This window comes from Sapajus apella, unplaced genomic scaffold, assembly GCF_009761245.1.
Source record: "Sapajus apella isolate SASKATOON/1434 unplaced genomic scaffold, GSC_monkey_1.0 scaffold91, whole genome shotgun sequence".
Taxonomy (NCBI): Eukaryota; Metazoa; Chordata; class Mammalia; order Primates; family Cebidae; genus Sapajus; species Sapajus apella.
In genome coordinates this window covers 7481908-7502270 of record NW_022437031.1, presented here as the reverse complement: position 1 = coordinate 7502270, position 20363 = coordinate 7481908, and the positions used below count along the sequence as shown (strand labels likewise).

The 20363-nt window shown below is 46.7% G+C and overlaps 1 protein-coding gene across 6 annotated transcripts in view; it reads right to left on the bottom strand.

Annotated features, from left to right (window-relative positions):
* Positions 1 to 241: 241 nt before the first annotated feature.
* Positions 242 to 20363, bottom strand: part of DLG3 (discs large MAGUK scaffold protein 3) — a 59791-nt gene continuing 39669 nt past the window's right edge. For 3 of the 6 annotated variants that reach the window (XM_032255871.1, XM_032255874.1, XM_032255875.1), the window contains 10 exons: positions 13464 to 13640; positions 13153 to 13228; positions 12298 to 12397; positions 8517 to 8558; positions 7166 to 7216; positions 6461 to 6562; positions 5699 to 5871; positions 5181 to 5290; positions 4756 to 4847; positions 242 to 3596 (listed from right to left, as the gene is read on the bottom strand). In XM_032255871.1, the coding sequence (XP_032111762.1) occupies positions 3490 to 3596; positions 4756 to 4847; positions 5181 to 5290; positions 5699 to 5871; positions 6461 to 6562; positions 7166 to 7216; positions 8517 to 8558; positions 12298 to 12397; positions 13153 to 13228; positions 13464 to 13640 (1030 nt within the window). In that variant the 3' untranslated portion in view covers positions 242 to 3489. Of the gene's footprint in view, positions 3597 to 4755; positions 4848 to 5180; positions 5291 to 5698; positions 5872 to 6460; positions 6563 to 7165; positions 7217 to 8516; positions 8559 to 10317; positions 10364 to 12297; positions 12398 to 13152; positions 13229 to 13463; positions 13641 to 20363 lie in introns of all 6 variants that reach the window. The other 3 variants (XM_032255872.1, XM_032255876.1, XM_032255873.1) reach the window with 3 other exon arrangements.

Genomic DNA, 20363 nt, shown 5'->3' with positions numbered 1-20363 from the left:
GCTGGCCTTTCTGCTCTAGCTGCACCCCTTCTCAGTCCCACCCTTTTTGGCTTGGCCTTGGCCTGCTTAGGATACTTCCCCTCTAGGCTCCTCCCAAACCTGTAGCTCAACTCCCACCTGCTTCTGCATCTGTATTAGCTCTGTCCTTGAGCCACTCGACTTCCACACTTGCTTCAAGTAAGGATTTTGTTTTCATTACCTGATTTCTAGAAGCACTTTCAACTTAAGACAAAGCTGGTCATTTGTGATTGAACAAATATTTTATTTAGTCATGGGTAGACCATAAGGTTTGATAATACAGTTCTTCCTCTGTTAGAGATGAAGGAGTCAAGGCATGATCCTTGCAATGTCAGCAACAAAACCAGGAGGAGACAGGGCTCTCTCCTCCTTCAGGACACAGCACAGCACGGCATGGCACAGTGTTAAGGGTGTGGCTCCCTTTGGGGTTTCCAAGTTGCTCTGTATCTTCTCGTGCTGGGGCTGGATGTTCTTCAGCTGTACCCCCACTAGGAGAACATCAGCTGTGAAGACAGAGCCTCAGCAGTGTGGCGATAAGCCAGATCTTTGTTCTTTGCCCTCAGGAGATGAATTTTCTTGAGCTCTCATGGAGCTCTTTGGGGACTCCTTTTTGTTGGGCTGCCTTCTAGCAAATGAGAGCATGTGGGAAAGCAAGCAACCTACACACCATAAAGCACCACAAGCAAGAGGATTCACCCTTCCTGTGGCTCAGACCACACACATTTCAAGTGGCTCATTCATCCAGATGTTGCTCTTGACCTTATGAATTATGACAGCACTTCCTCAGACTCCTCCACACAAGTTGCAATGGTGTCTGCCACATCAGAACAGCCAGAACTGCCCACTCTAAGCACCCCTCCCCTCCTCAGAGGGTTGTAGGGATAACTGCTGCCCTGCTCTGCAAACTGGGCCCGTCCCACCCTCATTTTTGGAAACACTGGTAGCTTGCAGGTCACTTTGTCTGGCCATTTTTCTCACCCAGTTCTCTGCTACTAAATCAGTCCCTTGCCTTGCTTTCGCTAATTCACACCTTTGCTGCAGCAGGCCTCTCCCACCTTGTGTACCTCTTGGGAAAATGTCAGCATTTTGCCACCACAGATGTGGACTCCCATCTGGCTGGTGCTGTTTGAAGCAGTGTCTGGGAGTGGGGTGGAAGACTCGGCACATACCTTTCACAAAGGGCCTGTCACCACCCCAGGGAGCTGTACCGATCCCCAGGACGGCCCAGCTCGGCTAGCTGATCGTCAGTAAGGATTCAGCCCTCTGGCCCCCAAAAGTTTGGGACGTTCTTCCCACTGCTTTGCCCACGCCCTCCCTTCTCAACTACTTCAAGAAGGTCTCTGAGCCATAGTTCATTGCAACTATCGTTTATTAAAAAATATATGTCTCCTTGGAAGGAACACTGGTAAACCAGCTAGTGTCATGCTTACTTTGAATCTTTGTTTCTCTTCCCTGGGAGGGGGGAGGGCTGAGCATGGTTCAGACTTCACCACTTAGTTAACATCAGACAATCAACACTCCCTGTTCACCCCCTCCTCACCAGTCACAGTTGGCTGTCACTGTATCCCTCTTTGCCTTCAAGCCAGTGTACTGCCCAGGGAAAACTGCTGCCCTTTCCTCATCCTCATTCTGGGTCCCATGCTTTATACAGTTAGTCTCATTCTGCTGGTCAGATAATTGTTAACAGAGTTCTGGGATTCGGCTGGTAGTGCTTAAAGCATCCTCAACATCGCCTCACGGGCAACAGCCCTAATCCAGCGGGCTAGAAAACAACGGACTCAACCCTAGGGCCAAGTGCTTCTCCATTCTCCCGTGTCGTCCCTCCAGTATGGAGGCGAGGGAGGCACATTGGCTTCAAAGGAGCACAGTGGGGTGGGGGAGGACCTGAACTGCAGCTGCTGCCTGCACTTGTGGTGGTGAAGACTCCCTTGACCACAGTCACTGCCATCCAACTCTGAGAAAAAGCAACAAGGTTTCACAGCTCACCAGTAAGCGAATCTTAGCTCTACAGCTCAAATATACAGCATAAAGTCTACTTTCCTCTTGAAGAAACTGTAAGCTACCAGCTTTTGGGGAGGGGCTGGAGCAGAGCATATGAAGCAGCTGCAAAACAAAACAAAACAAAACAAAAAAAAAACCAAATCAAACTCATGACACGGCTGGCCAAGCAAGCCAAGTGCTGTTCTGCCATCCCAGCATAGAACTGGAAGGCAAGTGACTTCCTGTCCCTGTTGGTGGAACCCAGGGAGGAAGCTCAGCAGAGCCCTGCATGTCCTCCTCTCAGCCTAGCCCCTGCTCTCCCTTCTGCTGACAGGACAACCAGGCCTGGGTCGCCTACTCCATCACAAGGCCTGGCTCCTTCAGGACCTCATAAGCCTTTTGAACCTTGGCAAATTGGATTGTACGCATTCACTTAAATAGTAAAAGTAAAATTTGCAATAATGAAAAGGCTGACACAGTAGCACAACATGGTTTTGGTTTAACAGCAGCTTAAAAAGGAACAAAAAGGAAACCTCTCATGCAGACACATCAGGTGGCATAAAACAATAGGCAATTCCACGGGGAGCATCATTAGCCATTCTCTCCCTCCACACATAGGACTGGCTGCACCTCAGGGGCAGCAGCTGCTTTCAGGTCAAGTCTCTAACCCTCTCGCCCCAGGCAAAAGCCCTTTCTCTCAGGCCTCAGGCTGACCCCCCCCTAGCTCTCAAGAGAATGACCAAATGAGAGTGCCCTTAGTGCAGCACTTGCTACCATCTTCAATCCCTTCCCAACCAGCTGGGATAGAAGATGCCATCTGATTGGAATATGAAAATTAAAGCATTTCTCTAATAACATAGTACCATTGATGAAGTCTCCATAGATTTTCTAACCCAAATGTGTGTGAATATATATATATATTATATGAGAGTGTATAATATATATATATAATAATTTCTATATATTTTATATAAATTACATATATATATCTATATATAAATAAGATACTTTCTGTCGCCATTACGTTGCACCGTTCAGAGCTGCAAGACAGCAGTACGGATAGGGAGAAATGCCCAGGAGCATCTCATCATGTGGTGCATTTAGCTCACTTCACAAGCCGTGCAGCTGTCCAGAGTCTGTCTTTCCATCAGTCCTCCTCTTTTCTCTTCACTTCTGCTTGGTTTTTATGAAAACAATGGCTCTGATGGATTTTGCACCTGTGCTAGCGCTTGGGAAAGGTCCATGCAGGAATGGGCACAGTCACATGATGAGTGAGATGGCATCATCCCAAAAAATAAACTAAAACAAACAAAAAAATTAAAAAAAAAAAAAAAAAAAAAAACAGGACTAGAAAACTCAATTTTTTTGACATATCTAAAAAAGGGGACAAGAACATAGCATTTTTTCCCCCAAGGGGACAGGAATGAAGAGGGAGGAGGGAAGAGGGACTTGATTTCTTCTGTTCACAAGAGAATGGTTGGAGGGGATTCTTCAGAGTTTTTCAGGGGATGGGACCCAAATGTAGTGCCCAGACTGGTCCTCAATGATTTGTTTGATTTTGTTATAAATCTCTTCCAGTGAGTCACCCTGTACAATGGCTAAAGTGAAGAGGAAAACAAAATTATTACTGTGGTCCACAGCACATCCCCCAAACCCAGCAATCCTGTCTCTCCCAACAATCCTACAAGACCTCCTCTCCCCCACCCCCTGCCCCTCAAATGAAAGACATGTTTCCAGGAGTATGGGTTGGGCTTAGGTTCACTGGCCGGCTGCCTGTGTGGTCAGGGCAGTAAGGGCAACCAACTAGGTGCCCTAAGCTCAGGACTTGAAGTCAACTCACTGAGACAGTGAGACTAAGTAGCAATGACCAGAAAAATGTGTTTATTCAAAAGACGTTTACTGAGCACCCACTACATCCCAGACCATGCAGTTCATGTTACTCTTGGGTGCCATAAAGCCAGCAGCTTGTAATTCTAAAGCAGACTTAAAAGACGTGGAAAATCCCAGGTCTCCACAGTAAGAACTGAAAGCCACAATTTCTGGCAAGAGGCAGTGCTCCTGGGCCCTTCACATCTGCTATATGTCAGAGGTCAGCCCAGCAAACAAGGACATGGATGCTGATGGTAAAGGGAGTTCTGAAGACCCAAGGTGTGTGAGGACATGTATGAATTCTTTACCCAGTTAACCTAGTGGCACCACCAGCTAAAATGTACTCAGCACTGCCCTGCACACATATATATATATATGTCACTGTACTTCAAAAGGTGAAGAACATATTACATAGAAACCTTCCCAATGTTTCAGGAACTGACCTTCTAAAGTAGACGATCATACACACAACACAAACACACACCGACAGACAACTTGAACACCACACCGAGGAATCATCATCATCAACAAACGTTTATTCAGCACCTAAACATGCAAAGTCAAATACTGGGGTGGGGGAGTGGAGCAGAAACGGAAGGAGACAGAGTAATACAGGAAGCCTACAATCTAGTAGGGACAAGACAAAATGAACAAACCAACAATTCAAGGAAGCATTTGGTGAGCGGTGTATGTTATCAACTGGCTGAACTGCTATGGCTGGACACAGGGAACCTGAGTGCTTTGGAAAGGTTTGTGCTCAAAAGCTTAAAAGCAACTGGAAACTCCATGCAAGATTTCTACATTCTGTCTACACCTCTTTGAGACACTTATAGAAACAGGTGCCTGGCTAGTCCCACAGTACCCCCCACAGGGTGGCAGGAGTCTTACCCGTAAAGTACTCTCCAAACTCCTGCTCCAGTTTCATGGCTTTGTCATAGATCTTATTTGCTTGTTCATATGTCTGCCTTCGGTTCATTTCCCTGCCAAAGACAGAAGAAAAATAGTTCCGAACCAGATCTTATGTTCTGATTCATCCAAGGATTATTCCAGGATTCCTAAAAATCTGCTAAGCTGTCCTCTCAGAGCAGCAGTGGCCCATGGCTAACTCCTCAAACCTTCTGGGTTCAAAAGTCCAACCAAGAACACAGACAAAAGCCCTTAAAACAGGAGCACCCAGTGACCAGAGCTGGGACCCAGAGTTTCTTTCAAGTTTCTGATGTTCCTACCCCTGCCCAACAAATCAGTTTGTTCTCCAGTTCCCTTCCAAGCCCAATCTTAGCTTGGTATGTCTGAGTCCTCAGTTAAACACTTACATAAGGGCTTCAATGGACTTGGGCTTGATGAAAATGGCAATGGGGTAAAGTTGTGCTTGCTGCAGTCTCTTGATAGCATTGCCGGAAACATCTAAGATGCAGTGCTTGCCCTGAAAAAGCAGAGATTGTATCAGTCCCTATTCACTAAGCCCCAGGCAGAAATCCAGTGACATTCTAAACATCCATCTTGGCTGGAGGTGGGGGTGAGGGGAGGGGCACCAGGGCCACCCAAAGTGGCCTAAAAAATTCAATGCCTGAAGTAGACAGACCCTACTTTTTGCTATTACCCAGAAAAGGCCACATCTGTCCAGGGCCCCCTATTCCCTTTTGGGTGATGCTCTGAATGAGTTGTACGAAGGAGACAGATAGCTTTGTCAAGGGGCTGGGAATACGCAGAGGTACCATGGCTTTGGTCAGCAGCACTGTTGGGCAGCCCCTGTGGTGAAAGGATAAGGATTCAAGTGGAGCCTTGACACGAGCACTGGCCTTCCTTTTGAGGCCATCTCCTCTACACTTACCCTCTCTGCAACTGCCCGCACTGACTGGATGCTGGTCCCATAGAGATTATCATTAAATTGACCCGCTTCAATGAACTTGTTGTCCTGAATATCTTTCTCCATTTGTTCTCGAGACACCACAAAGTGGTAGTCTTGTCCATCCACCTCATTGTCACGCCGAGGCCGGGTAGTATCTGAAGGAAGGAAGGGAACACTTTGTGGCCCAGGGTCAATGATCTACCCCGAGCCAAAAAATACTGACTAGTCCATTCTCATCTGGGTTGGTCACTGGGCCACTCCACTTTAAGTGGGAGAAAAAAGCAGTTGGGAAGGAGTTTGCCTTACCTATTTCTCTTCCAATCTCTAGGTCTCACACAGGGGGCTATTTGCTTTAGCTTAAACTGTACCAGAAAGGTGGGGTTTCCTGAGCTAAGGCATGGCAGAGGGTGCCATACTTGGTAGAGGAGACAGTGAGCCTAACAAACTGTTCATGGAGTCACATCAACACCACTCTGGCTGGACCTCCCTATTTGTCCAATCATTCCCGACCATCACCACTGAACCTTTCCCCCAAGGGAGTGAGCAGCCAAGCCTGATGGCTTAATCTCTCCAACCCCATCAGCTTTTGGGGAATATATTGCCACCCACTCTTTTCCAGGGTGTCAAATGTACCCTGTCCCCAAATAGCCCTAGAATCTGATCCCAGACCTTTTCCATAAAACATTAGAGCAACAATTCCCAGGGCACCAAGCCTCACTCCTTTGGGCCTTCCTGGACTCTTACGTGGCACACAGGATCCAAATTTATGTGGAAATTCAGAGATCAGGTCGTCATTGACTCGGTCCTTCATTGGGCCCAGGATGATCACAGGCCTTGCATAGTGAACTAGAGAGGGAGAGCATCGAGACAGTGAACAGAGTCCCCCACCAGACAGCCTGTCCTACCCCCGAGTCTGGCTGGAACAGACGCTCTGCAGCAGAGACTCAGACAGGGTGAAGCATCCTCGGCCATTGTCTGGCTTTTAAACACAAAGGCATCAAAGAGCCTTTAATTTGAGAATATCTAAGTTCAAGGCAAATCTGAAACCAGAAGCTGCTCCCCTTCTAACAGAGTAAGAAAAAATCCCTGCACTGACACCAGTAGCTGAGCAAGATTTTCACAGAGCAGCCACTGAAGGGAACAACCTGGACCTCTCTTTTAGCAGTGGCTACATCTACTGAAATAGACCTTCATCGTAAATTTGCCCCTCCTTTGGAAGGTGTCCTGTCAGCAGGCAGAGGCATAGAGAGAAGTGCACGCTGGAGGCACCCCCTTCCCTATGACACTGGGGAGAAGCAGAAGAGAAGGAGGAGCCCTGGGGCTGGATGTGCCATGAGTGGAACCTTCCTCCTCCTCCAGGTCCCTCCCTCTGCTGCCACAGCCACCCATCATATTGAGCCCCATGACAGGACACGAGCACAAAGACAAGGCTCTCAAAAGGGGGCTTACTTTCTTGCCGTGTCACTGGCTCATATGACAAAATAGCATCCTCTTGTCCTTCTGCAACAAAAAAGGGAGCTAAGTTAGCACCGTATGATCTGCCTCCTTCTGTGCAACACTCCCCACACCCTCCCCTGCCAGGATACAGCCATATTGGGTGGTCCTTGCTACCACCTACCACCTGTTATCCTTTCTGTTTTCTGGTGGTGAGAAAGCACAGGAAATCCTTCACTGGCTCCCAGACAGGAGTCAGCAGTTCTCTTGTTCAGTGAAATATCACTGGGCAAAGGGCCAAGGCCCAGAAGCCATGAAGCCTCCACTCCAAACCACCCCAATTTCTGAGGAACTCTTCTTATAGGTAACAAGTGTGCACAGCAGCCCCCTTGTTCTGGTAAGAATGACAGGGACGCTTTGACCAGTTGAGACGCTTGCCCAAGTCCCCTTCATCTGCATGCAGGGGAGTCAGGGCACACATGCAGGTCCCCGAAGCTGCGGCCTAACTTTGTCCTTTAAGGGTCTACCTACCCACCTCCTGCATTGGAAGAAGCATCCAGAAAAGTGGCACATGGCTCTGCTAAGGTCCCCAGTACCCCTTAAGAGCAATGCTGAACCTGCTGTCTTTTCCTGGTGGAGCTCCATGTTGAGCCTAGCAATGTTGAGGTTTTCCTAAAACAGTCGGCAAGCCACTCAGTGCTGGGTGCCTGGAGTTCCCAAAGTGGCTGATGGCAGTCCCAGGGAAGACAGTGATATTTGCATCGAGGCACACAATGCTTGCTAAAAGGCTTCTTCTGAGCCTAAGACTCCTGGGCAGATTTTACAAGGCCTCTAGCCACCATAGCTCCTGAAAGACCAGTGCTCCCAAAGTTCATGAGGTTTGAATTATGGTTTCTCTGGTCTGCTCACAGGATCTCCCAAGGAGAACTGGGCAATTACCTGATCCTTTAACCAGCCCCAAAGGCAAAGGGATCCTAATGACCCGGAAAGGCAGATTCAGGGCAGCATCCTATAGGAGCCAGTTTTCTTTTGGTCTCTGAGCAAATCTAAACCTGGCAACACCTATGGCCCACAGTACCCATGGCAGGAATTTACTCTTTGGCAGGTCACCCTTCCCAGTGCCAGGGATGCTTTTAATTCAGGTCCTGGCCAGAACTATAGTGTTTACACTCTCCTTTAATCCACAGGGTGAACCCCAACCCATAAGGAGAATGAACCGGCCACAGCATTTCCAGGATCTCAAAGTGTACATGGCTAAAAGAAGCACCAGCCTCTGAGCAGCAATGGCAGCTGTGCAACACTGGAATGAGGATGGCTGGGATACACGGTGGAGCTACACGACATGGAAGGAATGACACACACTTACTGGAACTGCTTTCGCTGTCACTGGTGTTGGATGTCACTCCCTCTGCAAGCCAACAAGAAAGAGACTCCAATTCAGAACACACCACTGAGAGGTCACATACAGCACAAAACTCAAATGCTCCAGGAGCAAGACACTGAGCTGCCAACCGAGTCAGGCCACAGGAGGCCTCATCCAGGCTACCAAATGGGAGACACAGCTCCAATCCTGAGCCCCTGGCCAGCCTCTCATACTTTTCCCCAGAGCCCTCTTGGTCTGCTAAGTCCCTCCCTATGTACTACAAGCCACACTTCCTTCAGCAGCATCCTCTTCATCTGAATCAAACAAATTGACCTGGATGGTTTCCAAGTCCTATTTCAAAATGCATCTCCCAAGGTTAACAACAGGAAAGAAAAGACAGTGACAGGAGCAAAGAGAAGTCCAGGGACCAGGCTGCCCATGGGTATCCCCCGCCCGACAGAGCCCTGGAAGTACACAACCATGTGGCACTCCACAACTAAGAGGCCAAACACTGTATGGGTTAAGCAGACACCAAGGAGTGCTGCTCTGACCATTCGGTGGGATCCCCAGCCTTCCTGCCACCACTCCAAAGCAGAAAAGCTTGGCTTCAGTGGTGACAAGGGAAGCACCTCCATCTACCACCAGACAGACATGTCAAAACACAGACAACAAAACCAACAAAACACCTTGAGGACAAGACAGCCCTCCTGTCTCACACAGCTGGGATCTGCCCATCTCTTAGTGGTGAGGGAAAAGAAAGCTCAAGCAGAGAAGCAGTGTTCACAAGAAGCACAAACAAAGCCCACCCACCCAGGATGACAGGCGAATGAAGATGAGATATGGACACATCAAACTATGGAGAGAGATGCTGCTCATTTCAGCCAAGACCACACTGTTTCAGACCATGATATGCTGTGGCCCCCCCCTGGAAAGGACTGGCTGAGTTGCCACGCACGGCTAGTTCCTGAACAATCCCCAACTGCAGCTCCTTTGCCTTTGGCCTTTATTATTTATGGAAGGAGAGTATATGCTGACAGAACCCACCCGGCAGGGCTGCATGCCTGTGCACCCTTGCACGCAGCAGGATGGCCGCTAAGGCCTCGTCATCTAGGTCTTTTTCATTTTCCACTCTAGGATTCTTTTCCAGAATGGAAAATGAGGTCAGAGTTTTCCTGAGATAAAGCACTAACTATATATGGTCCATAAATGGTGCCAAGGCCCCCAGCAGACCAGCTCAACCCCTTACAGGCACTCTGTGGGAAGCCAACTGGCAGCTGTTTGCTGAGGCCCTGGATCTTCTGAGACATCCCAGATGCAGGTTGGGCAAAGGGGGTCACAGTACCCTGGCCCCTAGTTAGAGGGACTGTAAGAGCTGCAATTCCTACACCCAATTCTTTAGCGTGGTATCACTGGGAGAAGAATCCAACCAGCAGGCACCCCTCCTTTGACAATAGGCTAGAGATGAGCTCAGTGGTTCTCTTGGAGAAACATTTGAGGCCCACCTCACTTCTAAGGGGGAATGCCAAGCTCACACCCTCCCACTTTGAGTGGCAAAAGGTAAATAAAGGCATGAACGATGGGGACTTACTAGGGCACTAGGGATCCAGAGCATGAACGATGGGGACTTACTAGGGCACTAGGGATCCAGAGCAAATGTGTAACATTTGGAGCCACATGCACTTCTTCCTGCTGTGAACACTGCCCTCCCCTCACCCTTCACCCTCACCCATGTCCCCAATAGCCCCACCCCCACTATCTCCATTCATGCCACAAACACAGTGAACGGTGTGTAAGTTGCACTTACTCAGGTTCTTTGCTCCATAATAATCGTCACTTAACCCCGGGAAGTCCTGATTTCACAGACAGCAAGGATGGAGAGAGGACAAGGGGGGGTGGAGAAGAAGAAGGGGAAGGGGAAGGGATGGGAGGGAATGGAAGAGAGGGAGAGATTTGGGGAGAAGAGAAAAAAATAGAGAAAAAGACAAGGGGGAGGAAGAATACAGAGGCAGGTGAGCACTAGTGACAGAATTATGAAACACCATGAAGACCTAGCACTATAGTGAGGCCAGGAGCTCTGCCACAGAAAGAACATCCCAGGGCAGATAAGACATCTAGACTTCATGCTACCCAGTTGGTTGCCAGAGGGTCTTGGAGTAGACTAGCTTTCTTAAGTGTCTACAGCTATAGGCCTATGGGACAGGACAGGTGATACACCAAGGCTTAGAGCACCTGCTTTGACCAAATTGGTAGTTGTGGAGCCCAGGTCTCTGTTTGCCCTCACCATTTCCCTCCACAGCGCATGAAAGAGCAAATGTCCACATGTGCCAGGTAGGCAGACAGAACTGCCATCACCTCAAGAAGCTTTCGCCCAATACTGACCCACTCTGTTCAAATCCTTCAGGAAAAGTTTTGCATGGTGTGGGGTGTCGCTTCCAAAGCTGCCCTGAGCCGGGCAGACCTTGGGGGATGAGCTCAGCTTCTGGAGAGGCAGCACTAGGCACTTTCAACTCTGTCGTCCAACAGGTACCCCCCTCACCCACCAGGCAGGGCCACTGAGCAATGAACACCTCCCCAGGCTGCGCTTGGCATGGAGGGACTCTAGGACCCATTAGATGAAACTATGGTGACATCAGCTCAGACCTCTGTCTCAGACTGTCTCCTAACTGCTCATGAGCAGAGCCACCTCATCTATGGCTTCTCATTGAACTACCCCAGGATGATGAGCCGTGGCCGCCATCTGGATGAGGGCACCCTTCTGTCTACCAGATACCACCCCAGACAGCAATAACTTCCACATACCATGACCGTGGACCAGACTGGCCTGACAAAAGGACATTTCCTATCAGAACCAGTCAGTCCCCTGCCAGTCCCAACAGCCCAAGACCCCAAGATCCCTCCATGTAAGACAGAGGAGTCACTGGTAAATGAGAGATGTTTACCATTCATGATGAGACAAATGAGAAAACATTTTTCAAGGCAGGCCTGGTGTTTAAGGTTAGGGTTGGAGCAGTTAATTTCTGAGGCACATGGCAGAGCAAGAAGATTTATCAGGGTTAAATTTCTTCTTCAGGTTAATTTAGCTCAGGGTGATTGTTCTTCCTACTGAACCAACTTTGTGTTTCTCAATAAATCTTTATTTGAACAAAGTGCAGCAACACTCCTTCCATGTCAACTCATTTAGGCAGGAAGGATTCTCCTGGGAAAACTGGCTCTGTAGGCACGTTAGGATAACAGCAAGTCTGCTGGGAGTCATGTGGATATCCTGTATGCTTATGCACGTGCGTGGGATTCCGGAAGTAGCCCCAACTCCAGGGATCCTGGGAAGAAAAGGCTCTTCTCTTGACATACATGAGTGAAGTTAAGGGAAAGAAAACATAAGAGGAAGAAGCCAGGAGAGCAACACTGAGCCCCTAGAACTTGTTCTCTTGAAAAACCATTTTCCTGACCCTGATGCTAGCTGAAAAACCACTCCTCAGCACCACAGCAGAGCTCTGGCATTTCCATTGCTAGTGCCAGGCACTTCCTAGAGACTGACCCTGGGACCAGTCCCACCTCAGTGCCTCCAACATTCATTCTAACTGAGGAGCTGGACAAATAAAACCCAACATCTTCCTTATACAGACCAATTTCTGCCCTGACTCTGCAGATAAGCAGGTGCATGCACACACAGGTGTGCATGGGGCCACACATGGCCCTCCTCTGGCTTCTCCTGAGGGAAGGTGCAACTGAGGATGAGGGGACAGGGCTGCAGACGGCCTGCTCTCTGGACTCTGCTGCTACTTACGTTCCTGTATGCTGCTCTCCTGGGCCATGTTTTCTTTGCTCTTGTAAAATGGAAACTTTCGAGAGAGGCGGAAACTCTTTTTACGTTTCGTTTTGATCGACTGTGAAAGAACATGAAGATGGAGGGGAAGGACAGAAGAAAAAAAAAAACAGAACAATGGATTTTAAAGCATGCAAGAAAAACTAAAATGGAGACAACGGTGAGCTAAATAAAAGACCATCTCTCACAAACGGAGTCTATGAGATTAAATGAAAGTTGATGTAAGAGGAAAATTATGTTTACAAGAAAATGTTGTAGGGATGGTAGAGGTTTCTATCTAACCCAGACTCATAACACTCACTGGCACTTCCTGGACACATGCCCTAAGGTACCATTGACATACACAGAGTCATCTACTCCACGTCTCTCTTCCCTCTACTGCTCCAGAAGTTCTTTGGCCTGTGAAGCTCATAGAAGAAAAGGGGTGAATAGAGGGCCCTCTTGCCTCAGGTGGTCTGAAGGGAGGTGGGAGGCCTGGGGCTGGGCTTCTTGGCTGGATGCTGTGACAGGTTCTATAGCCAGGGAGACACCCACAAGTGGCTTCATTTTCCCAAGCAAATCAGCCTTCCAGACAGTCCAAATCCAACATATCTTCAAGAGCCGGTGCCCAGGGGGAAGGAGCACAGACTAGCCGTGGACTTTAAGAGCTCCCTCTCTGCTTTCTGAAAAGCAGTCAATGTTCTGATAGGACAGAGCCAGCCCCCTGAAAAAGAGATTTTCTTTTGTGTTCCCCAGTTCTCTTACACATCAGACTAAACTCCAAGCTTCTCACCCTTCTTCACCTACTGGCTGACTTCCTTGGGGATCCTCACTTACCCTGTTAGACTCAATCATTCCCGTCCTGGCATGAAACTTCACAGTTTTCAATCGAGCTCTTTCTTTTTTTTCCACCCTGTTTTGGAGTCAGAAAGAAGTCCTGTTACTGCCAGTAAATGGTCTCAGCAGTGGGCTGCAGCAGGCACAGCAGCCATTTTTTGGCTCACTGAGTGAAAACCATGTTGAGTACCAACTCTACCAAAAAGGAATCAAGGCACAAATGTTGCTCTCAAGCACCTTCTAATAGGAAAACAAGAAAGAAATACCAGCAAGAGGCAGGAAAGGCCTTGCTCATGATCATGACGACTCACCTCTTCTTACTGGGGATCACACCGATCTGCTCACTTTCTCCGTGTGGGGTCACCAGCCTTGCCTGCCACCACTCATCATCAGAGGCATTAATGACATGCAGAATGTCACCATAAGAGAAGCTGAGCCCCTGGCTTGGCAGGCAGCTGTCCCGAGTCCGATCATAATCAAACAGGGCCCTGAAAGGCACAGTGAAAGATGAAATAATCATCCAATCCTAAATGGCAAGACACTGGCACCTTGAAAAGACGGAAGGCCAACCCAAACAGCACAGATATAGCAGCCTCACAGCATACTAGAAGGATGTCTCCAGGAGAACAAATCCTTCTTTCTGTGCCAAAGTGGTAAATATGCGCCCCCTTTCAAAGAAACATCTCATTCTCCCAATAAGAAGCATAAAAGAAAATATTTTGCAAACCCCATCTCCTCTTGGCTCCTGGATGCAAAATAAAAGTCCAAAGTAGAATCTGCTCAGTAGCCCTCTCTCACCCACATAGGAAACTAGCTCTAGCAGGGAGCTTTCTCAGTTTACAAACATATCTTCAAAAAGTAGCTAAAGACAGGACGAAAATGTTAACTTCAATCGCAAACAATGACTGGTAAACACTGCTGAAACACAAAAGAAAGGGCCCTGTTTCTTCGGGCAGCCAAAGAAAAAGCTAACACTGACGTTGACCCACACAATGGTAGGGTTGAAAAGAACCAATGGAACCCTAGAAGTCACCTAATGCAGTCTCTTCCTCTTACATATGGGGAAACAGAGGCTCAGGGAAGAAAAATAGTTTGACCTAGGTCACACATCTAACCAACCTGGGACAGAACCCAGGTCCTCTGACAAGACATGCTGTTGTGACATGCTATAAATGATGCAGAGTAAAGACACAAAAGGGAAAGTGGGAGAAGATGGGGAGAGAGCTATACCATCCAAGCTTGTGGAAACGGATACCAGCTTGGCTGCTGCAAGAAGTCCTAGGAAATGGTATTGGAAATAAAGCTGTGGGGCAAATTTTGGAAGCCCTTGAATAGACCCGATCCAGTGGCCCCTGGAAATCTGAGAGGAGTGACACATCAAGAGCCTCAGGAGGCCGGGTGCAGTGACTCATGCCTATAATCCCAGCACTTTGGGAGGCCGAGGTGGGTGGATTACCTGAGGTCAGGAATTCAAAGACCAGCCAACCAATATTATGAAACCCCAACTCTACTAAAAATACAAAAAGTAGTTGGGTATGGTGGCACACGCCTGTATTCCCAGCTACTTGGGAGGCTGAGGCAGGAGAATCACTTGAGCCTGGGAGGCAGAGGTTGCAGTGAGCCGAGATTGCGTCACTGCACTCCAGCCTGGGCAACAGAGTGAGATTCCATCTCAAAAAAAAAAAAAAAAAAAAGTTTCTACTTTTCACATCCAGTGGAACCTGTCTTCATATGGGTTCACCACAAATGGGTGACTTCAGTGAGAAATTTGTATTTTTCTACCTGCAATCTAGGCTGTCTTCTTCATAATCTCTGTTAATAGAGGTGTTTTCACACCTTTGCACACACAGCCCAAAATCTAGTTCTAAGACTTCGACTTCTACCTGCAATACTGTGACCTTTGGCTAAGTTGGATGCTGCAAGTAAAACACACTATTTTACCATATGCAAGCCCAAATGAGATAGGATGTAGTAAAGCCATGAAGAGTGAAATGCCCATCTACTGCTTAAAATTCTTGAAACAGAGTTCTTAAAAATCAGAGTCAGACGATTTGAAAATGAAAATACTTAAACTCTAACAAAAAGTCCTTTATTTCTCTCAATTTACACACTCAAAGCAGTAAGGAGAATGGCAGAGGCCAGCAGATAAGGAGGTGCTGTCTGAAAGGTGCATTCCAGGGTCTGTGTGACAGAATCAAAACTGAATGTATTCTCACTGCCTGAGTCCTGCATTTCCTAAAGTAAGGAAGACATTGTCAGTCACTCCTACTAAGAAGAGCGTCATGAAGCAACCTCATTCTCAGTGACAATGAGAAACACCGGATGTCATTATGGGTTTCAAAGATTAGAACAAATATAGTAAGGAAAAGAACAGAACTTGAATTAAACACAAATTAGTTTGGTGAGGGAAGGAAGGAAGATGTTAAAATGAATTAGGAGGCTGGGTGCAGTGGCTCACGCCTGTAATCCTAGCATTTTGGGAGACTGAGGCAGGCAGATCACTTGAGGTCAGGAGTTTGAGACCAGCCTGGCCAACATGGCAAAACCCAGTCTCTGCTAAAAATACAAAATTTAGCCTGGTGTGATGGCATGCGCCTGTAATCCCAGCTACTTGGGAGGCTGAGGCAGGAGAATCACTTCAATTTGGGAGGCAGAGGTTGCAGTGAGCCAAGATTGCGCCACTGTACTCCAGCCTGGGTGACAGAGCGAGACTCTATCTAAAAAAAATAAATAAAATGAATTAGGAGAGTTAGGATGAATTTGTATAAGATTAGAAGGCAGAGTTTACTAGTTCTAAGTTTAAAACACAAGATACATTTTAGCACTTTCCAGAACTATGTTTGACCTTTGGCAACAGCAGTAACAAGCTGAAGTGTATAAGGTACAGTTGATGTAAACATGTTTTCTCCATGCCTGGAATCCAATTGTTTGTAATTTTTTAAATATCTGAGTTTCAAATAAAATTAATGTAACAGTTTACTTCTGGCCAGGTGTGGTGGCTCAGGCCTGTAATCCCAGCACTTTGGGAGGCCGAGGCAGGCAGATCAATTGAGGTCAGGAGTTCGAGACCTGCCTGGCCAACATTGCAAAACCCCATCTCTACTAAAAATATAAAAAATTGCCGGGTGTGATGTTGGGTGCCTATAGTCCCAGCTACTTGAGAGGCTGAGGCAGGAGAATCGCTTGAACCCAGGGGGCGGAGGTTGCAGTAAGCCGAGATTGTGCCATTGCACTCCAGCCTGGGTGATAGAGCGAGACTCCATCTCAAAAACAAAACAAAACAAAATAATTAAAACACATATAGCACAAGCAAAGTAAAAACCAAAATAAACACAGATCAAAGTCAAAAAGATTTTGCCAGTAGTTAACTCTGCACATTGGGAATTGTACTATTCGGACTTGTTTTTTTAACCACAGCATGTGTTCCTTTCACAATTTTCAAAAAACATTAAGTCAATAAAAAAAAAAAAAGTGGGAAAACAGATATAATAAGCACTGGTTTGAGTCATTTACTTCAGACGAAGAACCACGTTTGGCTCTAAGTTCCCTGGCAAACAAGGCAAAAAAGGAAGTTGTCTAACTCCAATTTCCCAATTTAAAAAATGGTTCCCAAGTCTACCTGGATTTTGTTTGATGAATTTATGAATGCTCAATGAACAAGAAATATGAAAAGGATAGACAATGCTTTTTTAAGCTATAGTTTTGTAAAAGACATAGAAATGTAGTATCTGAAGTTTGAGATTCTGAACTAGACTATTATTTGCAGTTGAGAATGCAAAAAAATGAACAAGAATTTCGTTTTCTATCAGTCAGAACTGCAAATAGAAAAAGAATTTTGCAGAATGCTGGAGCCTCAGAAGTCATTTTGTCCAACTTTCTATTTAGTACAGGAAATCCCTTAGATACTCTGTTTCTTTCCAGCTGTAGTATTTAATGAGTCTGGGTCTTTCCTACATCTTCTCTACCAGGCTAAACATTCCCAATTCCCTCAACAATCCCTTCCTTTGTCATAACTTTGATTTGTTTCCCAAACCCATGATGTGGATTTTCTCTAAATCTACTTTGCCCCTTTTTTCCTGCTGAAATTTTGTTTGACTAAGAACTAGAAAACTTCCTCAAAGTCAATGAAAGCCAGGCCCAGATATGCACATGGCCTCATCTAGAGCTGCATAGTGAGTGACTCTCAGACCAGGGCTCTTTTATCTCAGAACATTTCATAAAGCCTAAGTCACAGTCACATGTGTTTTTTTTAAAAAGCCAATTCTTGGCCAGGCACGGTGGCTTACGCCTGTAATCCCAGCACTTTGGGAGGCCAAGGTGGGTGGATCACGGGGTCAAGAGATCAAGACCATCCTGGCCAACATGGTGAAACCTCATCTTTACTAAAAATACAAAAATTAGGCTGGGCGCGGTGGCTCACACCTGTAATCCCAGTACTTTGGGAGGCCGAGGCGGGTGGATCACGAGGTCAACAGATCAAGACCATCCTGGTCAACATGGTGAAACCCCGTCTCTACTAAAAATACAAAAAATCAGCTGGGCATGGTGGCGCGTGCCTGTAATCCCAGCTACTCACGAGGCTGAGGCAGGAGAATTGCCTGAACCCAGGAGGCAGAGGTTGCGGTGAGCCGAGATCGCGCCATTGCACTCCAGCCTGGGTAACAAGAGCAAAACTCCGTCTCAAAAAAAAAAAATACAAAAATTAGCTGGGTATGGTGCCACGCACCTGTAGTCCCAGCTACTTGGGAGGCTGAGACAGGAGAATCGCTTGAACCCAGGAGGCAGAGGTTGCAGTGAGCTGAGGACGCCACTGTACTCTAGCCTGACAACAGAGTGAGACTCCATCTTTAAAAAAAAAAAAAAAAAAAAAAAAAAAAAAAACAAAAACTAATTCTCCACTCTGCTATGCGTGTAGAAAACATATCATTCTTCCACTATTTAAATACTTAGTCTTCTTTATGTGGAGTATGTGTTAGACACATGGGAGATACAAAAGAAAAGTTGATGGTCTTGTGGAACTTACTAGCTGACAGAGGGTACAGTATACTAAGGATGCTGTAGCAAGAAGCCCAAAAGGAGGACAAACCAAGGCCTAAAAGGATTCACAGAGACTACAAATCACATCTAGTTTGGGGAAGCTGCAAGGAGATACTGCTTTTTGAGTTGCTTCTCAATGAAGATTTAGGATTTCAAAAGGTAGAGCTGAGGAGAGGTCCTTCCGGCTTAAGGGAACAGTGTAAGCAAACGTCTGGAGGCAAGAAGACCAGGGTATTTTCAGGGATCAGCTGTGCATCCAAGTCTGGCTGGGCCTCAGAGAATGGCAGGTTGGGGCCTGACTGTGAACAGCCTGCACTATCCAGCTAAGGAGTTTGACATTCATTTAGTATGCCTTATGGGACCAACTTCATTACTTCAGCTTTCTTATCCCATTATCAGGCTAAACTTTCATGTGGAAATTAAACCAGTAAAAGAGAACATGCATACTAAAGTCAAACAACTTCTCCCATGAGATATATTTCATGTAATCAAAAAAGGTATGCAAACTAGACCTTAATTTTTTTTTTTTTTTTAATATTGACTACTTACCCAAGATCTTTAAGAAGTAGCTAAACTGTGGCCATCTAGCAGTGATAGTCTGTCTTAGGAACACCCTGGAATCCTAATGAAGTGACGGGGGCTGGCACTTTCTTACAAATAAATGCCTCATGGTAGGCCTGATGAGAGGAAGAAGGAATACCTTTCTCCACAACACTGATATATCCTCTTCCTCCTCTTTTTATTCTTAGGGCAGGCACTAGAGAAAGTCAAGGCAGATATTCCCCTTTCAAATCAGGCTGAACCACTGTCCCAGGACGGAAATCCCTCACATGACATAGCAACCAACCATTTCAAACTGACTCAAAAATAGAGTGATCATGGGGGAAAAAAAAGGAAAACATATTTGTCTCTCAATACCTAAAGAAAGGCTGTAATTAACCAACTGCCACCCTGGTCTCACTGTGTGTGTGTGTGTGTGTGTGTGTGTGTGTGTGTGTGTGTGTGTGTGTGTACGTGCGCACGCATGTTTCAGCTTATCTGACAAGAAAATGGGAGAGTAGAAGGAAGTCTCAGAAACTCCTTATTCCTTCTGCACTTAGATAAAAAGATTTTCACTGAGACCTCCAAGTTAGGGACAGTCGCACCAGAGGGAAACACTGTGCCATGAGAGAAAAAAACTCATGGAAATATTACCATCCCCAGCCCGAAGTCACAGTGCTTTACATACAAAAAAGATGATCTGCCCCTGAATATGTTACTCCTTAGTTATGGCCATGTACCTCTACGAAGCCAGGGAGAGCCAGACCCTGGATATTCCTGCAACTTTTCAAACAGCAACACCAGGCCAGAAAAATATTACGTTATTTAAGAGCAAGGTAAATAGTGTCGCTCAGGGAAAATGTGACACATAAAAACAAAGTGACAATAGGCTACAAAGCAGCTTTTCAGAGCCATCATACCACCATAAAGAGAGATGCAACTTCTGGGGGATCTGCAGAGTTCTTGAGCTAATCTTCAACACTCTAGCTTTCAAGGCTACTGCCTGTCTCCCTAAGGAGAAAGTGTTTCCAAAGGTCTTGAAAGACAATGTTGCTTAAGAGGTGACCTTTAAAAACATCCTCAAAGGGATGCATGTGCCCCCCCCCCACCCACCCACAGGGATAATGCATGTGCTCTAGAGGATTTTGTCTAGCCTTCCTTTCAGCTGGGTCCTTTCTGCTGGATGAGAAAGCAAGAATATAACCAGCTCAAAGTGAACGGATTATCAGGCAAAAGTCTTTGCAGTTGAGATCCTAAATGGTGAGGTTTGAGTTGGAAAGATTGAGAGAAATTATAAGCACTTGGCACGGCCACTGTGCTGTCTTAGTGAACCAGAACGCAAAGCAAATGGTAACTACAAAGAAAACTGGTCAAGTAGGTTTCTCGGTGCAAAGCAAATGAGCATTTTAGCGCTATCACCTCAAAGGCAAGGAGTTGCTTCTGCTAAAATAACCTAGTATTGTGCCCACCTCTCTACCTATGGCTCGGGTCATCTGTCTATAGCCTGAGATGCTCTGTAAGTCCCCTCACCCCGCTCAGCTACTCCTGCGAGGCCCAGCCCAAGTCTCTCCCAGCTTTGTGATCCTGCCCACTCCAAATTTCTTTCTTCCAAATCCATACCATATTTGCTACCA